At 45.6% G+C, this 15,751-nt stretch overlaps 1 protein-coding gene across 2 annotated transcripts in view; it reads right to left on the bottom strand.

The window, feature by feature from the left end:
• Positions 1–15,751, bottom strand: part of RTN4IP1 (reticulon 4 interacting protein 1) — a 485,006-nt gene that overhangs the window by 200,770 nt on the left and 268,485 nt on the right. For both annotated transcript variants that reach the window (XM_069606575.1, XM_069606576.1), the window contains one exon: positions 6,031–6,167. In XM_069606575.1, the coding sequence (XP_069462676.1) occupies positions 6,031–6,167 (137 nt within the window). The remainder of the gene's footprint in view (positions 1–6,030; positions 6,168–15,751) is intronic.

The raw sequence follows: 15,751 nt of genomic DNA, 5'->3' as shown, positions 1-15,751 counted from the left end.
CCCTTAACAAAACTTTCAATCTTCTTCCATCTTTTCCTCTTCAATCTGTTTCCTCCAGCAGTGCTAACATTTGCCTTGAAATCTTTCGACCTTCCTCCGTTCTTCTAATCTTTCTCGTTTTCCAACACTTTCGTTTCCCTTTCATTGGCTCCTTACTCCCCACTGTTGCTCACTTGCTCTGGTCTCTTCTGCACTGTGTCCTTGCCTCCAAATTCCACACTTTAGAGTGGGCCCTTCCCCCTTTTATACTTGTGCCCTATTGGAGATTCATAATTACGGTTTCAGAGGGGACACCTGTGCAAGATCACTGGTCTCAGCTCTGTATTGATGTGCGTCCTATATCCTGCCCCCAACCCATATGAGACTACTGTTGGCCTAATCATTAATACTTGGCCCACGGGGCCCAGTGGGCTCGTAAGAATCAAACATCAACTCCAGACACTCACCTCTCCTATCACTATGCTCACTCTCTACTCTACACCAACACACAATAGAGCGCAGCTACACCCTTCGATCAATTTCGGCCTAGCTGCTCACATACGGACAATACTAGATGAACACCTCAACATTCTGCTTGAACACAGCTACACCCCACAGAAAAAAAACACAGGCCCAATGCCGCCAGAATGCAATCTCGGAGACCAACCACCAGACTGCAAACATTTAACTGACCTCTCATTACCACCACACCTAATGTTAGGATGCCTGCTACCATCAGGCAATCTCATCAGCTGCTCACATATTGAGTGCACCCAAGCACCCGAGAATACCCTACTCTCTCGACTGACCTGGACTACGGTCCCAGAGGGCGTTCAACCACAAGCGCTTTGAGGTCATACCAATGATATGTAGAGCGCTATATAAATGCCAAATAACATAACATAACACTGCACCAGGGGTTGAGTATATAAAACTAGAGCTATTTTGGAATCATGCTGCTGTGTCAGATCGGCCGCCTGATTCTCCCATGGTCTGCTCCAGCCGATCTGTGTTACTGGCCTTCCCCAAATGGCTATTAGTAAGGGTTTGCAGATCCTGCGGCCTGGTTTCCACCTGGAAACGGCAGGTCCGATTGCAATCACAGCCCACTCCATACATGTCTCCTCAGAAGATGCTGTGGGCTCACAAGGGAAGCCTGGGATTGCCTAAACACCTTTCTACAATATGGTTTGGGGTGCGGGTGGTGAGGTCTTTTTCACCCCATTTCCGGGCCTCAGGGATAAGACTTGGCACTTATCCCAAATTAAGCAGTGAGACCTAAAAGCGGAAGTACTAGAAAAAAGTTATTTGAAAATTAATTTGTATGAAATCCAGCAAAACTGCAAGCTGAAATATTTGTTAAAAAGAAAACTGAAGGACATCTTTTAATGTCCTATTTTTATTACCACTGCTACCCCCTACCTTTGTGGTGTTGTGGTGTGATCCATTCTCATGTATCTACCCTGCTTTCGCAGATGGCTTGTGTACTGTGCAGACCCCCAGCACTCTCAGGACAGCTGTTAGGGGTACAATGAAAGGATCTTTGTGGTAGAGGGTGTCCAAGGGCTGGGTCCCCACAAAGTGCTCAAATTGTACTGGCGCTTGCCTGTGTAGAGTACCCAGACTCATTTACAAGCACTGGAACAAATTGATTAATGCACACCCGAAACTCTCTGATTTCTACTGCCACAGAGAATCTCTCCTGCAGTAACCATAGCACATACACCCTTTTAAAGCAGATGCCCCCTTTTTCTCAGCCCCCCTCCATTGCAGACCCCCAACTCTGATAGACATGCCTAGTCCTTCTAGAGCGAGGATCCCCCTAGAGCCGCTGCCTTGCAGGTTGGTTACAGCGACTTGGCGCCTGAATCTGCCTGCGCATTCCCACCTGCTATAACCGACTTCTGCAGATCCCGCCGGAAGAACCAGAGAGGAAGCAAAGAAAAAGGGAGGGGATGGAAAGGGGACATTTTAAATTACCACTGAGTCCCTGAAGTCCTCTCCGATATTACACCTGGTTGTTTTGTTTGTTTATGAATTTTATAGTACAACGATTCCCCACAGGCGCTCAGGGTGCAGCTTTGGATTCACTTTGTGTCATCAAACCTGTCGTTGCCATCTTGCTCATCAATTGTGGCCCCCTCCTTTTTTAACCTCTTATAATCCCCGCCATACCTTTCCCCCTCACACCCATATATATTTTGACTAATTCCCCAAATTCGAAATCAGGCTCTATGTATATATATATAACTGCCAGCACTTGTCAGTATACACTATTGCATTCGATCAGATTTCAGGCAGAGTAGAAATCACTGGGTACTAAAAAGGGTGCAAGGGAGAACCAAACATGCCTGTAACGAATATGTATGCATGATTCTAAACAGTGTCTAAATATATTTACTTCTTCATGTTGCACAGGCAAAAAAAGCAGACACAACACGATTACAACTTGTGACATGAGCGTATCCATTGGAAAATATACATATTCAATGTATCTGAACAGTGTCCTGTACTGCATTATTTATATAGATCGGCCTAAACCAGACCATTTGTCCTTGCTCTGGTTATAACAAGGTCGCAGTGGGCATCCTGCTGCATGTTACAGTAAATTGCATCTTCCATCAATATGCCATGTGCAAAATCGGGCACCTGTGTCCAAAATACAGCAATGTGTCCGTCGCCTAACCAATGGCTAGCTAGGCAAAACATTTATTGCCAATGGAGATTGATTCAAGGACCCCTAGACAACAGCCCAGCGAGGGCAGTGGGCTGTTCTCAACTGTGACCTTGCACACGTTTCAGTCGAATGCTCCCACAACAGGGGCGACAAATCAGTACTCGATGGAGCACTGGCTCTCGGGGCTTCATGACAAGTTTTAGAGTATGAGCCGTGCTAATACCGCCATACAGAAATACTGTTACCACTAGTTGTAATGGTTATTCACTGCCCAATTATGGGTGCTTGTTACTTACCATTCTGAAGTGCCATAGGGCGTCGCTGGGGAGCGGCAGTATTACCACATTTGGCAATACCGCCAGCGCCATTCCAGCTTTGTTAAGATGATAATGCCTCAATTACAAGCAGATGGTTTTCTTGCCCAGGAGTTTCCACAGCTATAACTCAGGAGGGGTGGTAAAGCTGGTTAAAACAGGTGGTAAAGGTATTACTGTCATTTTCTTCTACTGTCACTGAACTCATAGTGAGGCCCCGAGCTGGGATGTTTTTGTCCATCTTATACAACTAGATAAATGTGTCAAACAGAAGGCAAACATCCAAAGCAGATTGCGCTATTGCCGAAAGTGTAACATTATCTATTTTGTTGGAGATCTCTGATAAAGGGGGGCAAATAATGTATTGGTTTACTCTTATGGGTTTCATTTCAGCACGTATCTACTGTGCTTTCCTCAGTGTATTCATGTCATAGTTCATGTACTGTATTTAGCACCGAAAAAGGTCTCAGAGTTGACATTTCACAGCTCTTAGTTATACTTAGAGGGACAACATCGGTTAGGGGGGTAGGGTTATGGGGTAGGCAGCTCGTGTCCCTATGTTGCATCAAGGGAAGGCTTTTGGTTCAGGGAGAAAAGCTGCCATGTGGACCTGAGGTTGTGTTTGCATTCCAGTAGATCCTGAAGGTCGCAAGGGTGAGTCGTTAGGTGACTTAGTACAGAATATACACAATTGGTTGCAGGTTATTTAAGACTGCAGCGCCTTGAAAATGAGATCAGTCCGTCTTGCGAGCAGACTTGTTCGCTGCTTCCCTTGATGACGGATCCTGGGACGCAGGACACTAAATTGCTTGGTGTAGTGGTCTCTCTAATTCACTTCTAATTCTCTCACTGTGGCACCGGGTGGACTGTCAGGATATCCCACGTATTCTCTTTGTTAGGGTCTCCCGTTTGATCCTGGGATTCCCCAGGCTTCAAATCAGCTTAAGCATCAAACACTGAGGCCTATAAAAAATACCCTGGGGGGCATGAAGGGGCCACCTACCTATAGGGAGAGGAGTTTCATGAGGATCATCATTATAGATATTCTGTTTGTCATGGATATTGGGATCTTCTGGCACGTCGCTACCGCAAAAGTTATAATTATTCTTAAGTGCCTGATAGATTTGGACTGCCACTATAACACGGTTGCTGACACCAGTTTACTACTGCAGCCAGTTGACACGAATAACTCTAATTTTGGCCAGTTGAGGCTTGTGGCGAGATGGCCAAAACAAGCGCTTTCAGGGAGAGCAGTCACCCTAACATGGTGCCCTTAACTGACTTTATCATGAATGAAGAAAGGCTGATGGTTCAGACTCTGGTCAGTGATCTGGTATACAATATCTTAATAGCTTTGATAATGTACTAGATAAAACCCATATTTGAAGCACCAAAAATAGAAAGACCCCCCTCAGTTGAGTCAAAAGCTTTCTTGGTGTCAAGTATTACTCCAAACGCTGATATTGCAGACTTTACCTTCTGCAATTTTGGGCTTCCTAAATAAAGTTAAGAGTTCAAAAGGTACAGATGACATTATAACCATAAGGAGGTTCACATTACGTGCCTTAATAGAAAAGCAGGATTACAGATTTAATGTAATAGTAAGATTACTGGTGGATGCAATTTCAAAGTAATTACTTCATAGTAAATTACCACAAAGTAATTACTGCCAATGAATGAATGGGAGAGCATTGAGGGGACAGCTTTTGCGGGTAATCAGGACCTTGTGTTGGCTTAGAACATAGCTCAAAGGATTTTGTGCTCCATCATTGGCACCACAGAAGCAAGTGTGAAGCTTTTGCTTCTGTGTGAAGCTTTTACAGCAGGCGAGATGCGATTTGGCTTCCTTATGCCTAAATGGAGTCTAGCATATGCGTTTCTGGATTGTTTGGAGTTTAACGCTTTTTTTCAAGTCACCTGAGTCAATGATGTTGCAGTAGCCTAACTGGCTCAGCACGAGATCTCTTGATAGCACAATCCAGTGGATCGGAATAGACTGAGGATTACAAAGGGTTGAACATTATAAATCTTCAAAACATCTTATATTTTGAGGTTGAACTATAGGCCTGGGATGAATGTGACTTCCATGAATTTCACTGATTGTACTAGAATTTGGGTTGCTCCTAGAACATGAGGCCACTGAGGTGCTCAGAACATTGTGCAGCAGCAAGACCACCGTTTTGGATCAATTCAAATATATGGAGTTTTCTTACCCAAAAGTGGAAGTGCCACAGATATTCTGAGAGGTTATTTGACCCTGGCAAATTCCAGTTGCTGTCAGAGTTGAATCTGCTATGTGTGAATCTGATATGCGAATGTTCAGCCACCAGACGTAGTGATACCCCTGAGAGGGAGACCCTTTTCTGCAACTAACAGTCTATATAAGAATGGACAAGGATCTCTCGTAGAGAATACACAAAGTACCTCAGGATGAGACTTCTGCAATAAGGGAAGGGAATCAAATGCATTTTACTACAGCACGTGACTGATGACATCACAGATGTCACTTCTGATGACATCAGCAATGCCCAGGCAGTCAAGGTTAATGCCAGATAATGGTGGTGGCCATCCAGCAGTAGCATTCCTTGTGTTGGCAATGCTTGATAAATTCATCCTTTCTTTTCCATTATCAAGGGCACGTTTTTGTGGTAGGCACTTTTGTGTTTATTTAATATTTGCAAGCGCTACACAGGGAACGCTCATAAATAACACATTTGTGCAGCGGATTCAAAATAAGAAAATTCCTCTCTATAAATAAAACTTGACTCTGCAAACTTTGATTAATGAACTACCACTCATTAGAACATGCCGCGAGTCCACCTCCGCGAGTTGTTCTAACCACCGTGTCATGCGCTTGTCCAACCGGAGAGGAAAATAATGGAGGCTGAGGTGAGCGGAACTGTATCAGAGGCTCAGTGCATGACTGGGTCACTGTTTTAATGGTTTGTTTGTTGAAGCCCAAGCAATTAAAAGGGCGGATCCCAAAAGCTACTCTCTCTCAGTAATCAGTCACTTATCCATGGCAATGTGTTCAGTTTGCACGAATGGATTCATACTCACAGCTCTGTAGATTTCAGCTTCTCCTCTACGTTTCCTGATCTATAGTCAATGACATGGTCTGCTCCAAGGTCTTTCACTAGTGCACTGGCATCTTGAGAACATACCGCTGTCACGTGGGCACCCCATGCTTTCGTCAACTACAGAGGAAGCGCAAAACCAGAGAAACAATAAAATACAACAGAACTCGGAGTGATCCAAGAGAAATCAAACATACAGGTAGGCCAATAAAGAATCAATGCAAAATGCACAAGTACTTGTGCAAAAGAATAAATTATTTAACAAATCCACTCCCTAACCCCTAGCCCAAGCTTCCCTAATCCCTAGTAACAGACGCCCATCCGTTGTTCTCTCTCCTCTCGCTCTTTCCCCAGATCTTACTACTTCTCTCTCCACCATCTTCTCTTCCTCACCTTACTTCCCTCTACACACCCTCACCCTTCTTCACACTGCTAATCTCACCCCCATTATGCTATTTCACCCCTCTTCTCACTACTCCCACCCCTCGCTCCATATTCCTAATGCATTCAATCTTTTTTTAGAACACATTTTATTGTTTGAAACAGCAGGAAATTAAACGAGCAGAACGTAAAACATAACAAGCTTTGGTGTGTTTCCCGCAGGTTGCACATAAATACAAAAGGACACACGCCAAGAAGCAGTGAAAATGAAGCAAATGAGAAGCGACATGGTCCAAAATATCAGACTACCTTCTGTTAACCCTCCCCATCCCATTTCCCCCATACTTTTTTCGGGGTATCCCTGAGCGGTGTACACTTATTTTTCTATGGCCATGCACATGTCCATTTCAGTGATCCATTTTCTTACTCGGGGGTGTTCTGTCACCCCCCACCTCCCACAGTGATGCAATGGCCCCTTTCATTAACCGAACAGCAGTGGATATAAACAGTTTCCGATTGAACACAGTGCCCCCCCATATCCACAGAAGCAACAGTTTGGGATCTTCTGGAATCATGAGTTCCAAAACAATATTACACTTATCAAGGCATCTTTCAGAAATGCTGGATCTGGGGACATTCCCATATAATATGAAGGAAAGTACCTTTCCGCTCCCCCACATATCAAGCAGTGAGGGTGATCAGCAGGGCCCCAATGAAACAGCACCGTACAGGTATAATACATTCTGTGAAGGCTCGTAGGTTGAATTAGCTGTAGACTAGTTGAGATCCCAATTAACTTTGGAAACATCATAGCCTCAACATATTCCTCAAATTCCATTGTGCCTATATCCTTTTCCCATCTTGCCTTGAGGTGTAGCAACTCTTTGGTCCCAAAAGCAAAATTTGACTAGATACAGAGTGGAGGTAACTTTAGAGCTAATATATTCTGCAAGGAGATTCACCTCCAGGGGAGAACATGATGGGCTATACGGCAGTGTTTGGAATTGGGTGCTTGGGTGCCCAGGGCGTGAGAAAGTTGCATGTGGCGATATCGTTTGGTATCGGGGGGCCTGGCCGTGGCTTGCAAATCCTAAAAAGAAACAATTCTACCATCTTTTAACACATCCGAGAGAATGAGTATACTTCACCGCTCCCAAACCCTGAAGAGGCCGACCATATTAATCTCGGGCACATGCGCCTTATACCACAGGGGGTATTTGTATTTGTATTTATTTATTTATATTGCGCACCTTGCCCAGAGGCTTGCGGGCGCATGTTTAGGAGGAAGTTACAAGTTACAGAAAGGAGGTTACAGGTTGCAGAAGTTACAGGTTGCAGAAGGGGTGAAACAGTATACCGTTACAGGTGATATTAACATAGATAGTAACAACCCAGTTACAGGAGAAGGGTACAATCTGAGAGCAGTTACAGGTAGCAAGATAAGTATACATCAGATCCGTTTAAATTACAGCAGAATCGCTAGGCAGGCGAACCTAGATGCGTTAGGCAGATGAGAGAGCCGGAGTGACAATGTGCAGACAGCCGTGCAGAGACAAGCACTAGCCGCTGAAGGATGCAGGGGTGGAAGGTGGGGTATCTTGTTCTCGTAGCCAAAGTTTCTCTGGGTCATCCTATCCACCCACCCTATACTCCTGTGTGCTTCTGTTCAAACCTGAATAATATGTTGCATCATAACTGGGAGTAGTGGTTTCCCTCGACCACTGTATAGGATTTGAGTAGGAGGCAATCCATACATCCAGCTCCATTCAGCTTTGATATGTGGGAGTAGAGGATCCCCATGTATCCAGTCATTAACTATTACCAACTTTCCAGCCCAATAATACAGTCATATGTTGTGTCGTTCTACGCTTCCCTCCCACACTGAACATTGTTGTGTAGCGAGGGCAATACAAGGCTGCTCACCTCCCCATAACAAGTTTCGAAGAGTAGCATTCATTTTGTCAAATTCCGGTTTGGTGACCTGAAGCAGAGCATTTTGGAGTAAATATAAAAATCCAGGCAGAGTAAACATTTTGAATAGGGCAGCTTTTCCAAGCAGGGTCCATGGAAGGGATCTCCAGCGTGTCACATCTTGAATGAACCTATCCGTGATATGGCAGAGGTTCATAGGTAGAGGTCAGGTCCCACTTGAATACCAAAGTATTTGAAACCAGTGTTTGACACCTGCTATGACCAATTCTGGGGGGTGGCCCCATCACCTCCCTGTAATGGAAAGAGAATTGATTTTTGCCAGTTCAGAGTCCGCTTGTTACCGGATAGTCGTTCAGTGTGCGAGTAATCTTTTGACAGGCATGCAACGGGTCCCCCATGTACAACAAAAGATCATCTGGGTACAGGGACACTCTGTCCTCTGCCCTAGTCTGTCACTGGAACCGCAACCAGCCCGGGTCCGTCCTAAATCAGATTGCTAGCGGTTCGATAGCCAGTGTGAACAACAAGGGAGGAGAGGACACCCCTGTCTAGTCCCTCGCTCAAGGGGAAAGGTCCTAGAGAATACCCCATTGACGCTCACCTCTGCGACTGGGGAAATATAAAGCAGATGGATCCACCCCAAGAAATTCACCCCAAACTCCATACGAGTCATAACCTCCCAGAGGTAATCCCATTAAACATAGTCAAAAGCTTTCTCAAAATCGACAGAGAGAAAAGTAAATGGATCAGGAAGTTTGGGCACCAGTGATATGGATAGGAATAATCTCTGGATATTCATACAGGTTGACTTATTTGGCATAAACCCACATTGATCTGGGTGTACCAGGGAGGAGATCACCCCACACAAACGATCAGCAGATGTCTTCGCCAGGATTTTAACCTCACCATTTATCAGAGAGATGGGCCTGTAGGAGGCACAAGACTCTGGTAGTTTTCTGGATTTGGGAATAACTATGCAAGCCTTTCTAAGATCGGGGTGGAGAATCCCAATGTCTCTGCTGTGCAAGAACAAATTATACATGTCGGTGACCATCAGGTCCCAAAGCTTTTTCCAGGTCTCAATTGGAAATAGGTTTAGCCCGGGAGTTTTCCCGGAGTGAAGGTAGGAAATGGCAGTGATAATCTCCTCTTCATTTATAGCGGCTTCCAAGTCCAGCACCTGTTGATTGGTGAACTGCGGGAGAGTGATTGCATATAAAAACTGAAAATCCGCTGATGGTTTCCGGTCCCTTTTTGAGCGATAGACCTTGTCATAATAGGCTGCAAACGCCTCAGAGATGTCTGCATTCCTTCTAACTCTGTCACCCCCATTATCTATGATTTCCCTCACGTCTGTGACCCCCATCATCCGTCCTTTCGAGCCACGCCAGACTCTTTTCAGCCTTGTCTCCAGCCCCATGATTGTGACTCTGTTTAGCCAAGTGTGCCTGTCTTGCATTGTGTAGGGCGACTTTCCTTCCTCAGCCGTAGTCAACAGCATTGTTGCCTCTCTTATAACCTGTGCCCGTTCCTTTTTCTTTGCTGCCATCAAAGAAAGCATCTCTCCCCTAAGCACTGTCTTGGAACCCTCCAATAGTGTCACTGTGTTATACACAGATCCTTCATTAATAGCAAAGTATTTGGACGTTTTAGAGGTTATCCCTTCTCAAAATTCAGGGAAGCCAAGATAGTACCTATTTAAGCGCCAAAGTGCATGATCTGAAATGCCTCTAGCCAGGAACCTAGCAGAGACTAGCCTACACAGATGACAATGGGGGATAAAAAAAGTCATCGATTGTGGTCATAGAACAATGTACCCCAGAAAGAAAGAAAAAGCTCTTTTCGGACTCGTGCAGCATTCCACGCATCCAAAAGCCCAAGGGCTACCGAGAAGGCGTGTAGTTTTGTGGGCATGTTAGGATTGCTCTCTCTGAGGTGAGTCCAGTCTTCGGCTAGATCCAACACATCATTGAAGTCCCCACAAAGGACCCAAAGGCCTATTTGGCTGTTGAAGAGAACCAATTGAAAATTGTCTAAAAGGTCTGCATTGGGGGAAGCATAGACGGCAACAATGCTCGAAATGGCACCCCACAGTTCTACCTGCACTAACACAAGATGTTCCTGAGGGTCTAGATTCACTGTCAGGAGCTTGAGGGGAAGTTGCTTGTGAATCAGAATAAGGGTACCCCTCACCCAGAAGCACCCATAGAGAATCCGGCATTGGGCCACCGTCCTATAATTTGATCTCTTCGAAAACCTACATTCCAATCCGGCCACATGAGTTCAGTGAGGAGAGCTAGGTCTGGTGAGTACCTATTGAGAAACTGCAAGAGGAGTGCACCTTTTAATTCTGGATCCCAGCCCACTCACATTCCAGGCCAGCTAAGAGATCAGCCTATCTGGTTGTACTGTCCCCATGTATGTAAATCAAAACCTGTCTGTCTGGTAAGTTCATCCCTTCTGCCACCTCCCAGGGAGAAAAAAACCTTATTCCCATCATGTAACCCATGCAAAAGATCAACCAAAAACAACGTGAAAACATTTCCCAACATTCCCACCCTCTACTTCAACCCAACCTGAAGCAGCTGTCGCCTATACCTTGTGAAAAACATACAAGTGCAATAACTACGGGGGTTGTGCTCAGACAGCCATGCTCGGCTGGCCCATGGGGGCGGGATGAGCAGTGCTCCATCAACAATGACACTCCCCCACCACATGACGAGTATCAACAAAATCCTGTTACTCATGGACACGGTGGGGGCTGCACTGAATGTGCAGCGGTGAGTGCTCTAATGAGCCATCCCTGCTGCACATGCTCAGTGTAGGCAGCCCAGGGCGGGCAAAAAAAGTCAGAAATTACGGCAGAAAAGGATGCATGGGGCGTTAAGAAAGAAAGGCCCCCAAGGCATCCTTTTCTTCTCCCACCCAGCATGAACCCAGCCCCCTGTACTGTCCCTCAAACAGATTAGGGTGAGGTTAAACTTTGCAGACCCCACTCCAGTGTGTTGAAGATATAGGACAGGGGGCGGGGAGATGAGTGAGGGTCAGGTGTCAGTCTCTGAGCATTGATCTTCCTCTAAGGAGGAGGATCAATGCTCAGAGGCCAAGGACTTGTCCTCCCACAGTGATGTTATTGTGTGTGGGGCCCCAGCCACATGCAGGAACCAGCGGAAAAACAGAAACAAACCCTCTGTTTGGTTTCATTTCCCAACTAAACAAATCCAAACAGAGGTTTTGTTTTGTTTCCCCAGCCCACTTGGCTGGCTGCAGCAGAGGAATGACTGACTGGCCATTCACCATTGACTCACGACCAGACGTTGGCCACCCCCAGAGGCCCAGCCAGACCACCCCCGTGCCCCCGGGATTGCCAAAGTCCTGCTGTCGCTCCAGGCTGTACACATGCCCGGAGCAAAAGCAGGACTTAAACGCACAATTTGCATTTAAGTGCAGTACACTGCATGCCTCCTCACTGTGCCTGTGCACTGTGCCTGTGCGCTGCACAGGCACAGTGAGGAGCTGCTTACAGGCAGCCGTCCCTAACAGCGCAAGCGTCTCTGCATGACAAGGGACAAAGAGACAATGGCCCATTCAGGACTCTTTTGTCTGGTAGGATAACTTCACTCCATCCTTCCTGTTTCTGTTGCAGGGAGGCGGTTGAAAGGGTAGCCCAACTTACAGGGGTACGCCTTAATTATATGGGTACCCCTAATGACGCTCACAACAGATTAAAGTATAACCCTCTAGGGAATTAAGGCCAGGAGTCTATCTTGCAAGGTTAACAAGTTTAATCTTTACATAATTGAGGATGGGGGACAAAGAACTCTGCTCCCTGAACGGCATCTTCTGTCCCTCTTCCGTTCCAAGCTCCTGCAGACTGGAGCTTTTATACTTCTTGACTTTGTCACTGGATACTGGCATGGCTCCATCCAAAACTATCCTTCTTCCCTACAAGGGGTGCTGCAAAGTCTTCTTTTCTTCATAATCAGCAATTTCAGGCAGCCATGCTACTTAACATATTAATACCGTACATAGATACACACTGCAGACTTTTACAAACCTTGAGGTCTAGCCCCAGGAAAAACTAAATATTTCTATAACTAATTTTCATTCATACTTCACTCATCTTATTCATATTTTTATGCAGTCCTGTAATATTTCTTTTAAGCCTGATCTTCCATAATTCTGCATGTAGTGCATTGAGTTTGTACAATCCCATTTTAGCATTCATGGGTTTTTGACAGACAGCAAACAGCTGCTGAGTGACGTGCTGGCTTTCCAGAGCTAGCGAACCCCACAGCAATGCCTGTAGTCTATTTTTAACGCAGGTCACATTCCTTTTGGCAGAGAGCCTGCTTCTACAGTGCTTTTAGTTATATTGCACCTTATGTTTAAATAACAACTACCTTCTGTTAGTGCCCGCCCATGTCTGTGTGTGTCATTATATTTGCATGAAAAAAGCTTTTCTCAGTGCTCCCCCCAGTCTTTTTGTAGTGCCTAGAAACAGCCAACAGATGTCTTGCCCAATTCTAAAGTGCTTGGGAATGAAGGAAGGTACAAGTTCCTTCCCAACACGGTCAACGACCAACACAGGCATCCCAGCACATACATCTTGCATGATTGATTGAAATTAATACCTGGATGATTCAGGTATTGACTCTATCAGGCTTGGATGGGAGACTGTCTGGGAATACCAGGTGCTGTAAGCATTTTTGTGCTCCATGATTTGTAATTGTGCCACTTCACAACTGCTTTTCAAATTTGCTTATGATTCCCAAATAAATGCATCCCTTTTTAATGCGGAAAAGTGGGACAACAACATGAGGGCTTGTACTACTTATTTACATAGTAAAAACATACAGGTAGTGTGTTCATGGGTAATAAATCTGCTTTCACAGCAAATGCAGTACAGAGAATGTTGGGTCCATCAAGATGCTTCAAAGAATGGCATTTATGTGTTGGTCTTTGACGTTCTCCCTACCTCACGGCAGCAGAAAGGGGATGGACGGAGTGAAGTTGTCCTGCCAGACAAAGGAGTCCTGAATGGGCCCACTTGATCTCCATTATAATTATGTATGTCTATGTCGCCCACGGGTGCCTCAGACAACTTTCCGCTGTCGTATTCAACATGATGGTTGCTCCCCTTTCTTAAGCAAAGAGGGGCAACTAACACATTGAAGAAGCACAGACCGTTTTTTTAAGTGCAGTGTCCACTGGTCAGGCCGGTGTTCACTCCACGGGCACAGTGAATAGCTGCTTACAGGCAGCATCCTGCGCTGCTAGGGCTGCCGCCTCTAAGCAGCAAAGAAGGATTCATGACTATTCAGCGGCCATGAATAGTAATTCCTTTTCTTTCACTTCTAACATCATGTTTCAACTCCCTGATAACTCGCCCTCTTGTGATGATTGGCGGCTATTAACTTTCTTCATCTCCATTATAATGTATGCCCCCGACGGGTACCTCAGACTGCTTTCAGCTCTAAGCAAGGCAAGTGGGCTCAGTAGGATAAAGTTTGAACTTGCAAGACTCTCCTCTGTGGGCATTTAAGACTCTGCTGGACATGCAAATTGGCAGTCTGTACTGTATGACTTTAGAATTCCCTATAGTTTCTGCCTTTATTAATTTCAGAGGAATTACAGATGTTAACAAAAGGTCTGCTTTCTTTGCAGAACTCCAGTGTAAATGTGAAGGTGTTTCTTACAGAAGAGAAGGTGGGAGGATCCTTCTGGATCAAAAAGTCTGAGTGCTACTGGAGCCTAACCTGTCGGTATGAAGCAGGGAAGCGAGTACGTGGACCACTTAGTTACCCCCACTAGTGGAAGCTTGAACTGAGTCCCAAAGAGCCCGGTCTACTGCCAGTGCTTTTGAAAACATCTGGGATATTTTTACAGTTTTGACCTCCACCTGTTGGGGGGAGGTAGAAATGTGTTTTTGATTAGGTATTGGACTCCCGGTATTTGTCTGTATGCAGTATTTACAGCATACAGAATTCTTAGAAAACCACATTGGGCAGATACTTTGCATCTCATGACCACGTGGAGCAGTAAATATGGCAGTATGATATGATAGGTTATTTATAACATGCTTAATCCCCAGAAGTTTCTAAGCGCGGACCCGGGGATCGAACCTGTGTTGCTCTGTGTCGGCTTGCTTCCAAGGCAAGCACGTTGCCGCTGAGCTATCCTCCGGAGACAATAATTCATAATTATATTATATTAATTATATTACCATAAATAGTATTCATAAATACTACTGTTTTTATGTTTACTGCCCAACTTGAAATAAGGCCTGAAGTGCTTTGCATAAAATCAACGGTCTGGTCCCTGGGAGAGACGCTTGGCTGCCCAGCGTTTGAACTTTCACACAAAAGTTTGAGTGCTGGAAAGAGCATTACAACAGGAGCCATGGTTCTCTCTTTGAGACACTCGCGATTTGTTTCCTATGTATTCCGCTCCATCTGGGTCATACACTCCCATTCTTACGCCCTACTCGTATACCTCTCTGTTGGTTTTGCCATTTGTGTCCTGTGTGTCCCTCTGTGTGTGTGTTCTTTGCTGCTGGATCTTTATCTGTCTGTCTTTCTCCTAGACTATTTTACAGCCTCTTTTTCGCTCTCTCTCTTTGTAAAGACCCCCTACCCCCGAGTGGTAAGGTTGTCCTTCTAGGACTACCATTATAAAGCCCCTCAGCTTGCAGCTTTAAGAATATTTTAATTGTTATTTGCATCTTTTCTTTAGTGTGCTTTTACTACCATTTACTGCAGTTTAACAGACTGTTGCCGCATTGTACTATCATATTGTTACATTTATCTTGCAGGACACAGCAGTTGCGACTAGTCCTCTTTTTACTTCTCGAGTGGGCATTATTCGCCTCGCTCGCAGCTGGGCACGGCATTATATGTGCCGGATCACTTGCCCGTGCAGTGGACGGGCGCAGCGGGCACGCCGTCAAAGCACCTAAGGCAAGCCCATCTGTGCAACGGGCGTGCAGGATGGGAGGATATTTTATCCAAGAGGGGCATTTTTGTCTTTGGCTCCTTTGAATACTGTGTTTCCTGCCAGTTGGAGGGTTGTGTCTGAGCCTGGCATGCCACTTTGTTTACAGCAGCTGGCTCTACAGGTTCAGTCTCCTACTGACTCAGTGCTGACGCTGCTTAACCCTAGATCCTTGCCGGCACACGTGGCTGACATCCACCATCTCCCGTCAGATCGTTGCCTCACTTTGCTGTGCCTCACGGACACGTGGCTGGGGAGGGCTTGGCTCCAGTCTTGGTGCAGACAATTCCAGAGATCTATAGAATTATTAACCTTGACCGGTCCCCACCCCAAGTAGATGGTGGCGTGGCAGTGATTTTTAAATCCGATTTTATAGTCACACAGCTTAGCTGTCCTCA

This window comes from Ambystoma mexicanum, chromosome 4p (assembly GCF_040938575.1).
Source record: "Ambystoma mexicanum isolate Mex_15411 chromosome 4p, UKY_AmexF1_1, whole genome shotgun sequence".
Taxonomy (NCBI): Eukaryota; Metazoa; Chordata; class Amphibia; order Caudata; family Ambystomatidae; genus Ambystoma; species Ambystoma mexicanum.
Note: the sequence above shows the minus strand (reverse complement) of the source record. Positions and strands in the feature narration are given on the sequence as shown.